The sequence below is a fragment of the Haplochromis burtoni genome, unplaced genomic scaffold (genome assembly GCF_018398535.1).
Source record: "Haplochromis burtoni strain Fernald_Lab_line unplaced genomic scaffold, NCSU_Asbu1 Contig_816, whole genome shotgun sequence".
Taxonomy (NCBI): Eukaryota; Metazoa; Chordata; class Actinopteri; order Cichliformes; family Cichlidae; genus Haplochromis; species Haplochromis burtoni.
Window position 1 is genome coordinate 141303 of NW_024583177.1, and position 12587 is coordinate 153889.

General features: G+C 40.6%; 1 protein-coding gene across 1 annotated transcript in view; it reads left to right on the top strand.

The window, feature by feature from the left end:
• The window catches only part of atp2b3b (ATPase plasma membrane Ca2+ transporting 3b), a gene marked incomplete at its 3' end in the record, with an annotated part of 49783 nt that extends 39053 nt beyond the window's left edge, over positions 1-10730 (top strand). The window contains 11 exon segments of the mRNA XM_005950646.3: positions 2676-2717; positions 2832-2996; positions 3381-3452; positions 3596-3738; positions 5826-5958; positions 7114-7223; positions 7436-7570; positions 8375-8481; positions 8658-8733; positions 9890-10048; positions 10551-10730. Of these exon segments, the coding sequence (XP_005950708.2) occupies positions 2676-2717; positions 2832-2996; positions 3381-3452; positions 3596-3738; positions 5826-5958; positions 7114-7223; positions 7436-7570; positions 8375-8481; positions 8658-8733; positions 9890-10048; positions 10551-10730 (1322 nt within the window).
• Between the last annotated feature and the right edge of the window lie 1857 nt (positions 10731-12587).

Consider the following 12587-nt stretch of genomic DNA (forward strand, 5'->3'; position numbering starts at 1 on the left):
TACATGTCTGTGCCCAGGGGGCTATTGTTTCATAATCCATCCGTGCTCACACATTGTGACATGTGTGTGCTGGGATGTGTGTGTAAGGGGTTAGCTGAATGCCTGAATGATTTCAGATAAGAGCTTCAACAGGAAACACACCAGTTTAACCTCATAGATAATTTAGCCCACATCCTCGTCATCTCTCTCTCCACTACCTGTTTCCCTTTCTCTTTCCCCACTTGTTTTCTCATTTTCCCTTTCTTCTATCAGCCTGTCCGTCATTCTCCGATTCTTTCACTGTTTCTCTTGTTTACCCCGCTCCTGTGCCCTCTTTCACTTTCCTCTCTCTGGCGTTGCCCTCCATTGTCTCTCCTCCCCACCCTTAATCTGAGAGAGAGAGGTTGAGGCTGCAGATTGAATCAATTATTGAAAGAGCAGGGGAGAGGGAGGCAGCTGGAGAGTTTCAGGGAAGAGTGTTGATTGGTCAGTGCACAAAGCATTAGTCTGTGCTCATATTTGTTCCATAGGAGCCATGCAGTCAGAGCAGAGCTGCAGACAGCAGAAGCTACAAATATTTTCAGAAGCACTTAAGGTTAATAGCATTATTAGTGCACTCTTCTGTGCCTCTACAGTACTGCTGCAGTTCTCACTTCTGCATTGAAATGTGTCTGCTACTGTTGACGTCTTGAAAAAGGAGAACGCATGTTCCTGGAATGCAGAAATAGACAGCAACAAAGGGCCTGATGACACTTATTTTATTAAAGAATACTCTTACAGCTTGTTGTTTTCGTTCTGTTCCCAAAGTGTTCGTTGCATCCTGGGATGTGTTGCAGCTCAGTGCAGCTGCCTGTGTGGGCTGGATCATTCAGACACTTGTTTACTGGAACTAATACATTATTCAGAAGACTTCTACAAATGCCAGAACTTGTTAGTTTTTCCTCATGCAGTGGGATTTTGCTGTGGGGCTGTTTACGTTTCTTCTTTAATCTGTCTCCTATATTGAGGTTTCATTCTATGCAATACACATTACGCACGCAGAGCTGTGCATACAACCACATTCACTTCTTGAGTTTTTTTTATACAGATTTGCTGTTTTTTGTTTTTCCCTTTTTGCCAAATCCTTCATGTGCCCCTTCCCACAAAAACCTTCCTTTGTCACACATTTAACAGAGGAGAGTACTGAGTTGCTCATCACTACAGATGCCAGTTACAGCACAGTCACCAATGGTATGTGAGCATAAAGTTATCCGCCCCACTCCTTTCCTCAACCAATGAATTGAACTCATAGTGTACACAGTGAAAGTGACAGTGCCGTATGATGCCACTTTGTATCTGATATCACCGTGTTGATGTTCATCCTGCAGTATCATAATGATGTTACTCTGGAACTGTTATTGCAACTCATGTTGTTGTGGTGGGTGTGCAGGAGTGGGGAAACGAAATATTAAGACTTAGTGGACTTTTATTTTTTTCATCAGTACATAGTAAACATCAAGTGTACGAACAGTTATTGCAACAAGTCAAAGATTATGGCAAGTGCTGTAGAATTTTTAACCAATTTTAAGTTGTTTGGTTTTATCCCACACTGGTTTGAGAGCAGCTATCGCCCTCCAAATTCCCCCCCCCCACCCCCCCCCCCCACACACACACACACACAGCTTTTTTATCCTAAAATCACTACAGAAAAACTTTATATTGTGATGACTCCACAATATTACAGCGGAAACACTAACAATCAGAAGATCCCCTATGAGTAAGGGCTAGATGATGATAGCGAGAAAATACTCCCTTTCAGCAGAACCATGGAGATGCAGCCATGAGTGGTTGGGGAAGAAAAATGAGAACATGGAGAAACAAGGACAAAATACAATCTATTGGAAAGAGAGAAGACAAAAAATAATGATATGCAGCAGTAGGGACATTAACATCTGGGCTTGAAAAGAAGTTAGTGGAGAAGAAATGCTCAGTGTATCACAAGAAATCTCCCAGCAGCCTTTGACAGTGTAACTAAGGAATGCTACAAGGTTGCCTGATGCGGTCGTAACTATAAGATTTATCAAAAAGGAATGTTTTAAATCTAATCATCAACTGTTTGTTTCCCAATTTCAAACCAAGAGCTGGTTCCACAGAAGAGTGCCTTCAGTAATTAGACCTGCAGTCTGAAAGCAAAGTGCTCTATTAGTATAATGTGGTACTATGAGGTCTTTAAGATATGGCTGCACCTTATTATTGAAGACTTTGTATGTGAAGAAAATGATTTTAAAATCAATTCAATTTTATATTTTACTGGAAGCTTGTCAAGAGAAGCCTATATAAGGGAAGCATGATCTCTGTTTCTAGTGCTATTTTGTGTTTTTTGTAATGGAGAAAACACTGATTGGAACAATGTCATGAAGCCAAAACCATTTGTGTGAGGTGACTACCTGAGCAACATTGGTCATCATGTTGTAGGAACACCATTGTGGTGATATCAGATTATGTGGATTACCTTTGGATAATACCTTTGAAAATGCCTCTCACTCTCTTGTATAACCCAGTGTATGAAGTATGAACTGTTCCCTTTAGTATTGTTCTGTGTGTTTTCTGTTTCTGCAAGTTGTCACAATAAAAATGCACTATTTGTTTTATTATTTTTTGTGTTCTTGTTCTTTGACCTTTATGGCCCTGTCTAACTTGGCCTCCTTTTGTCTCAGGAAAGCAACCTGATGGTGCAGTGGAGAACAATCAGAACAAAGGTAGAGGCTTGTGTTTGGTTGGAATTTGGTTTGCATGTCGAGTGAGTTTGTTTTATTGTCAGGTGCTGAAGACATTTACAGTTTTCAAATCTTTTTGCTGTGTGTGTTTTTCAGCCAAAAAACAGGATGGGGGAGTTGCCATGGAGATGCAACCTCTGAAGAGTGCAGAAGGAGGAGAGGTAGAGGACAGAGAGAAGAAGAAGACCAATGTTCCAAAGAAAGAGAAGAGTGTGTTGCAGGGAAAGCTCACAAAACTGGCTGTTCAGATTGGCAAAGCAGGTACACAACTCATCCCTATACCGGGCAAAATTTCACGCCCTTATAGTTTCAGTGTCCTCTAAAATATCAGCACACAAAGTGGAATCTGCAGCTGTATGTCCTACTGAGCTTTTGTTGCAACAATGTATGGGTTTCTCAGTATGAAAAACAAATTGTGGGAATAGTGTGAAGGTCTGAGTGTGAAAGTGTGAAGACTTGGGTAGAAAGATGCTGTATTACTGTTTAGAGACAGGCATGTGTGCAAGATGATGTTCTTGACTGCTACAAGAATGTGAACGACATGTTTTTATTCTTGGCATGTGTCACTACAGGCCCAACATAAAATGCAATGCAGTCTTGACTGAGCAACTCTGATGAGCTGTCTCTTCCTTAATCTCCCTACAGGTTTGGTGATGTCAGCCATCACTGTCATCATTTTGGTGCTGTTCTTTGTCATCAACACATTTGTCGTTGAAGGTTTGTGTTTATGCAGCTTCCCAACATACACAATCGCTCACTACTGTTTTAAACACAACAGTGTTTTCTTGTCATGTCGAACATTTCTTAGGCTTTCAACAGAGGTTGTGTAGGTTTAATATGCAGTTTGCTGTGTGTTGCAGGTCACTCATGGTTGCCAGAGTGCACTCCAGTCTACATCCAGTACTTTGTCAAGTTCTTCATTATTGGAGTCACTGTGTTGGTTGTTGCTGTCCCAGAAGGCTTACCTCTCGCTGTCACAATCTCTCTGGCTTACTCTGTCAAGGTACATTCGCCTGTCAGCTTTAATGAATGATTAACCACATGGACATGTAGGAACTGCTACTTCTTTAGCTGGTCACGTTGGCTTCACGCTGAGACTGTCATGGGAAAAAAAGTCAGCTAAAAGAGACTTAGCCACCTTCATCCTGGGGACTGGAACAGGAGTAGGGACATGCTGAGCCCTGTCTGGGCACTAGCTTCCCTGGGAAGGAGGGACCAGTAGAAGGAACCACAGCTGTCCTCACCCTGGGAGTGGGTACGGATGCAGGGACAGGGGGGATCCTGGCTACGCTCACTCTGGGGGATGGGAAAGGTGAAGGGTTAGGTTCTGGAGTGGCCCTGGGTGGAGCAGCAGTCTCTACAAAACCAAGCTAGGAAGCGGAACAGTCTTTTAGGCTGCTTAGCATAGTTGCGCTCTTAGCAGTCTTTGAGGAAACCCCCCGCAGGGCAACAGTTTCTGGGGAGGCCAGCTCAGCCAAACCACTAATGGTCTCCAGGGAGTCGTGCTGTGAATCAGTTCTTGGGGAGACATGCTGTGAAACCTTAACAGTCTCTGGGGAGAGTGGCTCAGTCACAGAAACAGGCTTTAAAAAGGCTGGACAAAACACAATAGCACTTTCTGAAAAGATCAACTCTGTAAGACCATATGGACTTATCTTGTCTACTAGCTTAGCAAAAGGAAACACTGTTTTAAATTTGGCCAGTACAGAAGCACCAAACATGTTCTTCTTATTAACCGTTTCTGAAATACAAAACACACTTTGTTTATTAGCTGGCTCAGGAAGACAAGACTCAACGTTCTTAATGTTCATTAAAGAAACAAACTTCATGGTCCCAGACATATCGACCGACTGATGAAGAGGAAACACAAATTTTAGATTGGCCAACTCAGAAAAGGCACACGTCAGTCTTACTCATGACAGGCATGGTCTTGGAAAACCCAGCTTGGCTGACACAGGCTGGCAAACAGTCCCGTGCTGTATGTTCCCATGTAAACGACAAGGCTGACGGGCCAGGCAGCGGGAGCTCTGGTACGCTGAACGGCCATCCTGAGGCAGGAGAGCAGGCTAGCGCAGAGTCTTGAATCCTCAGAAATTGAAAGAGAGACTTCTCTGGTGTGAGGCCACCGGACTCAGTCTTGTAACCAGCCTTTCTTCGCTGCCCCAAGCCCCTTTTCCTCAAGGTTGAATATAGATGGAGATGTTGGAGGTTATCTGGAGAGCGAAGAGGATAGAGAATGACAGGCTGAACCTGCCCACTCTTATCACTGGAGGGTCAGGCAGAGGAAGGGCCAGGGAAATTGAGGATTGGCATCTGTGAGGCCCCCCCCTAGGGCTAGGCAAGTCCCCAAAAAGGGTGATATTACACTGATTTCAGTGGTTCTTTCACACAGTCTTTAATCCATTAAATCATGATTGCAATCTTTGTTCTTTCCTCTTGCAAAGTGGTACACATGTTGTTCCAGTGACATTTACAGTCATGTATACAAGGTCAAATGTAAGGTAAAGTGGGGTAATTACATGTTGTGATAAAAGGAAATGTGAAAAACTCTTTGCTGAATACTTTAAAACACAGGAAAAGTGAAAACTAAAAATGCAATCTAATAAAAGAGCAGAAATCCTTATGAAGAAAATAAATAAATGATTAAGAGCTCTGAAATGACCATGAGAATCCCACTGTGCCAGTTCAATGAAGAGAGCTCATTTGTAAGAAGTGAAGTGATTTATTGAGATACAGAATTCTATTAACATATTTGGCAATTAGACTCAGATGACCCATGATAGCAGAACAGAATCCCAGTGGTGTTAGGAATTAGAACAGGACCCTCCGGAGTCTAGACACTGGTGGCAGGTAAGATGGGGAGGAGGTGTGTCTAAATCAGTTTTCTAAAAGAATATAATTGAGAACCTTAAGAAAGTGTCCATCTAGTTTCAGAAAAAGGGTTTGGTGTCGTAGTGTATACTATTAATACATTAATTTTACATTTAACATTTTCTCCATATCCTCCCTTATCCTTATCTATCTATCCTCATTCACACCATCCCACCCTCCCTCCTCCCTTCCCCTCACACACTGCTATGTCATTTATAGAAAATGATGAAAGACAACAACCTTGTACGGCACCTTGATGCATGTGAGACCATGGGTAATGCTACGGCCATCTGCTCTGACAAGACAGGCACCCTCACCACGAACCGCATGACTGTAGTGCAGGCTTACATCGGTGAGTACAAGTGATAATTCATAAATGCCATGCTGAAGATTGGTGAACAAATTTGTGAATGCTGAAGAGTTGTGGGTAGTGACTGAAAGAACGAGATATACACGAGATACAATCGGCAGAAAATGAGCTTCCTCCGAAGGGTGGCTGGCCTCTCCCTTAGTTCATATTAGAATGAATCAAACTTTCATCCATTCTAATATTCTGTAGTGTAGTTCAGTATTGCAATTAGTGACAGTCTAGTTCTAGTTAAATAAATAAATTGAAAGATTCTATAAACTGACCTCATTAATTGAAACGTTGACCTATGATTTGAAACAATAAATATATGACATCCCTTTTAACATTGCCTCAAGGTATAAAGGAGATGGAACTGTTGTTTATGCATGCGCCTGCTCAGTGTGTCCAGAAATATTAGATCTTTTAACTGTTTTGCAGATGATGCGCAGCTTTATATAACTCTTTTACAACAATAATAGTTGTCGTTGTTAGTTAATACTTTACATGCTAGTTGTTGACTGTCTTTCTACATCCACAATGAATTGGTTACAGCCACCTCTTCCTTTTTGTTGCTGTTTATATTTCATGTTCCTTTTTCAAAATCAGACTTCTCACTTTTACAAAGTTAAGAAATGTGTTTCAAAAAGATTGGTTAACAGTGACTGGCAGAGGCTAAGATGAACTTTTGACTTTTAATTCTTGCTATGAGTCAAGCTCCAAAACATACTGAATCCTTTTTACTCAATAGTTTCTAGCGATGTCATTCAAACACAATGTCCTAGTTTGTAACAATTACTTTCTGTCATAAATTTGTAGTCACGTGATGACATCGGCAGGGTTATTTTCTAGGGCTTGACAAAGCGCCTGCAGAGCCACAGAATACGTTATACAACTGTTCTGACAGGCTCAGCAGCACTCTGCATGATGAAAACAGTGCCTCTGTGAAATGCCGTCAGTAGTGTATTGGCACATAACTGTACTACATACAAAAACTCACCAGTGGAAACAATGGGGAAAAAAGCTTTAGCAGCATAGCAGTCTTCTGTCTTGACAAAACAACTTTCTGTCATGGGTGACTCATTAACAGCTTGATGGCACAATAGCAGCACAGAAAAAATCTATTACCAATGGGGATTAAAGTGATATTCTTGTTTTCAGGTGATGTGCACCACCGTGTGATCCCAGAACCTGGACAAATCAACCCCCGGACACTGAATCTGTTAGTCAATGCTATCGCAATCAACAGCGCCTACACCTCCAAGATCTTAGTGAGTCATGTATTGACAGAGGTGCCATTATGTTGCAGGTTGCTCTCTGGTTTAATAATGCTTTACCGGTCCTTGGTTGTCACTAATTAATTGGACTTGTGGGTTTTCTTTTTCCTGTTCCTTTTCTTTAATATCATTTTTATTTTTGTACTTTCTCTACCCTCCATCATTTCTCGCTCTCCAATCAAACACCTCAACTAACTTTCCATCAGCCACCTGATGTGGAAGGGGGTTTGGCAAAGCAGGTGGGCAACAAGACAGAGTGTGGCCTGCTGGGATTTGTATTAGACCTACAACAGGACTATGCCCCCATCAGAGAGCAGATCCCTGAGGAGCGACTGTACAAGGTAGGAACTCATGCAGCACATTTCACTTTTACCAGTAAATTTTTATTTTTAGAACATTTTAGTAAAAGTTTGCCAGAAGGTTAGGTCACTATGTATTTGAACTCATCTAACTGAAAGAATCAACAGTCTGAGAATTAAATTATACATTTTCACAATATGCTTTAATAAACAAAATCAAGTGGGAGCTAATCACACTCAGTGTCCTCAAAACAAAGCAAGAACTGCATTCTGTTGCACTTTTGATGATGTAAGCAGGTCGCAAGGATTATACTTAATTGTGATTTGTTGCTGAATAACTGAAATGGAATTGAACTGAACTATGCTGTACATTTGGCCCTTGATTTGATTCTCATTGTGCAATCTTTAAACTTGCTAAATGAGAAGGCGTATCAGACTTGGTAAATCTGAGTTTGACACCTCTGCTGTAAAATCTTACAGGATTTTCAAACACTCTGTTGACGATTGGGTTCAACAGCATTCTCTCCGCTACAATGATGGGAGACAAACAAGCCTGTTGTTTTCCTTGGTGCTGGCAGATCACAGTGATGACTCAAATCATCACTTATTCATAGCTACATAAACTACAATCGCGTTTCAGTGATGAAATGATGAGGGTATAGCTGATTTCCCCTACTTTATGATGAGTTGACATGCTGACAGTGCAGCAAGCATGATTTCTCACATTGATAAAGATTCAAACCCTTAAGTACACCTTCAGCACACCCCACGGGGCGTTAAGTCAGAGATATTAAAGTCTATTTTTGATTGTACTCTTATGTATCACACATCTCCCCTCTCTCTCAGGTGTATACATTCAACTCAGTGCGTAAATCCATGAGCACGGTGATCAAGCTGCCTGATGGTTCCTTCCGGCTTTACAGCAAAGGAGCATCTGAAATCATGTTAAAGAAGTGAGTGATAGGGGAGGATGAGCAAAGGAGGAAGTGGTCTGGTGTTACACGAGATTATGTAAACTAATATAACAGCAACAGCTCACACTGTGTTTAATGTAATTGTTTAAATGGTTTTAATCTGTAAAATAAAAGCTGCTCTTTTTCCTCCCCAAAAATCTTCATCTGTCTTCCAGGTGTTCCTACATTCTCGATGCCAATGGAGAATCTCGCAGTTTCCGCCCACGTGACAGAGATGAGATGGTAAAACAGGTAAGACTTTCTGATTCCTTCATTGTATCATTCTAAAAGTCCTTCTCCTAATAGATTTTAGCTACCTTCTCAGTAATTTTCAAGACTTTCCATTTTCAGAAACTAGAAGATTTTACATGTCACAAAACATGATAGATTTTCTTTTGTTTTCCACAAACATCAAACAGAAATTCTATCCAGAGGGGTGACTTAAACAGAAACTAAAACCCAGATTGAGTGCTGAGTGCCAAAACTTAAAGTAATCGTCACAGTCTCTAACTGTGCCTTTCTGCTGTTTTATGCCAAGCAGGTAAATCTGCAAACAGAAATATGAGAAAGCTATGAAAGTGAAATAAAACAGAATACAGAGTTGTACAGATTTGAATACTGTACCTCTTTTGTTTAATAATCTTGTTAGATGCGTGATGTTAGTGAGGAGCTATGCTATTGTGTAGGACAAACTTTGAGATGCCGACACCTCTTATTACATCGTGAAATTGTCATGATAAGCACAACCAGTGGTGCTGCCTCAAGGATCTCTTGTACCAGTATTCTGCTGATAGACAGAGGCCTATTGCAGCATCATTACGTTTGGCTGTTACTTTGTGAAACCAGATAAAAACTCTGTAAGGCCACTGCTTTCCTGACTCAGTCTGCCCATATTGTACCTTAAATATCCACTAGCAAAAATATTCTTCACACATTATAGATAAGAAGTCACACTTGGAGTCACACTAAACACCATAAGCATCACAGAACAGAATGTGAGTTAAGACCAGCGTTGGTAGACTTACATTCTAAATCTGCTATACGTGTTCACCAGATCAGCTTTGATGTAACTAAAACTTGTAACAGCAAAACACATGTATTTGTTCAACATAGTTCTAAGCCTGCGCAGGCTGAGTATTGTTAATTGACAGACTGCCTGACTGGCCTACATTTGCGTTTTGATAAACAACTTCTGCCGTGAGAAAAATAATTTCTTACACAATTTTGTTCCAGCTCAGTAGTTCAGTTTCCACTGTGGCAGCTTTAGTCACCTCATCTTTACATTACTGCTGTCTGCAGCTTGAGGTCTTTTCCTTCCAGCTGTGTATTCATATTTAAATGTTATATACAGGACAATATAGTGTGGTCTAATCTTCCTGATTATTGCTGCAATAATGATTATTAATAGGTGATTGAGCCCATGGCATGTGAGGGGTTGAGGACCATATGCATTGCATACCGTGACCTTCCATCCAATCCGGAACCAGAATGGGACAACGAGACAGAGATAGTAACGGAGTTGACCTGCATCACTGTAGTTGGGATAGAGGATCCTGTACGGCCTGAGGTAGGATACAACGAAGTGTGTTTGTTTGCCTCAGTTTGGGTAATTTGGATAAATCCATTTTCATTTTTGTATAGTCCACTACATATATACTTGTGTATTAAGTAAATTGTGCTGTTAGCCATATAGGTAGCCAGCTAGCATTAGTATGATTATTGTACTGATGATTTCTGCTCCTTCCACTGGCTGGAAATTGTTTGGTGGTCCTTCGGTTGCTGCTTTGTATTACTCAAGACAGTGACAGTCGAGGGCAAGATGTGTCCACTCAGCAACTGAGTACACCATCTGGCCACTTGTCAAACACTTAGCATTTAGGTGTCCTTTACTGAGTGAATACACTTTTTCAAGTGTCAGTATGGAAGTATGGGATTTGAGAGCTAGCATGTGTTTTGGAATAGTTGGAATTTGAATTGGTTCTTTGGGTTTGTTCATGCCATAATGCGACTGTGCTGTTAAAAATAATATTGTTATATTTTTTTGTGAACAAATGTCCTTGTTCTCCAAGGTGCCCGATGCCATCCGTAAGTGTCAGCGTGCAGGCATTACAGTGCGGATGGTGACTGGTGATAACATTAACACAGCCAGGGCCATTGCTGCTAAATGTGGCATCATCCACCCCGGAGATGATTTTATCTGTCTAGAGGGCAAAGACTTTAACCGACGAATCAGAAACGAGAAAGGAGAGGTAAGTGGTGGTCTCAAATTAGTTGAATACCTTGTCAACTGGATTCCATGCACACTAATACATTTGTTTTAAAACTATAAAATGATTGCATCTCTTTCATGTCAAACAGCTGGGCTTCTCTTTCCTTTAAAGACACTTAAAACAGAGATTTTTGAATTATTGACCCTGTTTTTAACAAGAATGAAGCAGACACATATGTTGCCAACTTTGCTTTTTGAAATCATCATGAGAGCATAACACTGCACACTCACCAGCCACGATTTGTCAATAATAAGCTATTAGCTATTGTATATGAGCTAGTTAATTAAATTTATAAAATCATTTTCATGTTGAAGTGAAAATGTTTTCTGAGAGCTAAGTGCAAGTTTGCCACTGACTTCTATACAATTGGAGAGGTCTTTTACAATCATAGGAGTCGCCACCTGCTGGTCATTAAAAAGAATGCAGGTTTACAGAACATTTGCATTAGTTTCACTTCTCTAATGCAGTGTGAATCGTTTATACACTCATTTATCCAAATGTTTATGTAGCGCTCATTTACTCAATACCATTAAATAAATGGGCTTTGGGTTCTTTTTCTAGTGTACTCTTGTACGATATTTTTCAATTAACTTCTCTTTTGTTTCTGGGATCAATGAAGCTTATCCCTTAACAGTAGCACTACACGGGAAAATGAACACTAGTGTCTACAGTGCAGTAAATCATGTCATACACCATGTAAAGTAGAGCATTGCAACCCTCCTTTAATTTACCAAACAATGAAAACAATAAAATAACTAGAAAAAATTTGCATTTCCTGCGAAAATGCTGTGTGGATGCCTTAACGCTGAAGATTTCTGCTGAAAAGAGCTGAAAAAAAATGTACCCTGAGCAGGATTCGAACCTGGTCTTTCTGGTCTCAATGTAGTTACTCATCTCACTGAGCCAAACGGATTCTCACAAAGAAGAGGTGGAGTGACTGACAATTGTGCTGAAATGAGCAGAAGCCGCTGAGAATTGTACTGATAAGAGGTGAAAAGGCTGAAAACTTTGCAGAAAAGAGTTCAATCAGCAGAATTTCTGCTGAAAAGAGGTGAATGAGTAGAATTCTGCTGAAAAGAGGTTTTTGCTGAAAACAGCTGAAAAAGCTGGTATTTGTGCTGAAAAGTGGTGAAAAAACTGAAAATTGTGCTGAAAAAGGGTGAAAAAGCTGAAATTTGTGTTCAAAAGAGTTAAAAAAAAGTTTAAGTGTTAACTGAAAAATGTTGCCATAAGCGGGATTTGAACCCGGGCCTCCCAGTCTGAGAACGGATGCTCATCTCACTGAGCTAAAACACAGGTCAACCCAGCAAGGAAAATCAGTGAGGCCACTGATAATATGGCAGAAATGGGCAAAAAATATTGCAAAAAAATTCAATATCTCAAAAAGTATAGAAGTTATGAGCACCAAAAGTCATAGAACCCATTAGCAGAAAGAGCAGAACTTTTTAAAGTTTGAACGGAGAAAATCAGCTGAAAACTGACGGAGTAGTTAACGTCCAAAAAATGTATGGAAGCAACTAGCAGAATAATAAAGATAAAGAATAAAGAGAAACAGGAACTCAATAGTGTGGATGCCTTTGGGGGCATCCACACAACTAGAAAAAAATTGCATTTTCTGCGAAAATGCTGTGTGGATGCCTTAACGCTGAAGATTTCTGCTGAAAAGAGCTGAAAAAGTTGAAAAAAACGTTGCCCTGAGCAGGATTCGAACCTTGTCCTTCTGGTCTCAAGGGTTAATCAGCAGAATTTCTGCTGAAAAGAGTTGAATGAGCAGAATTTCTGCTGAAAAGAGTTCAATCAGCAGAATTTCTGGAAAAGCTTAAAATTCTAATGAAA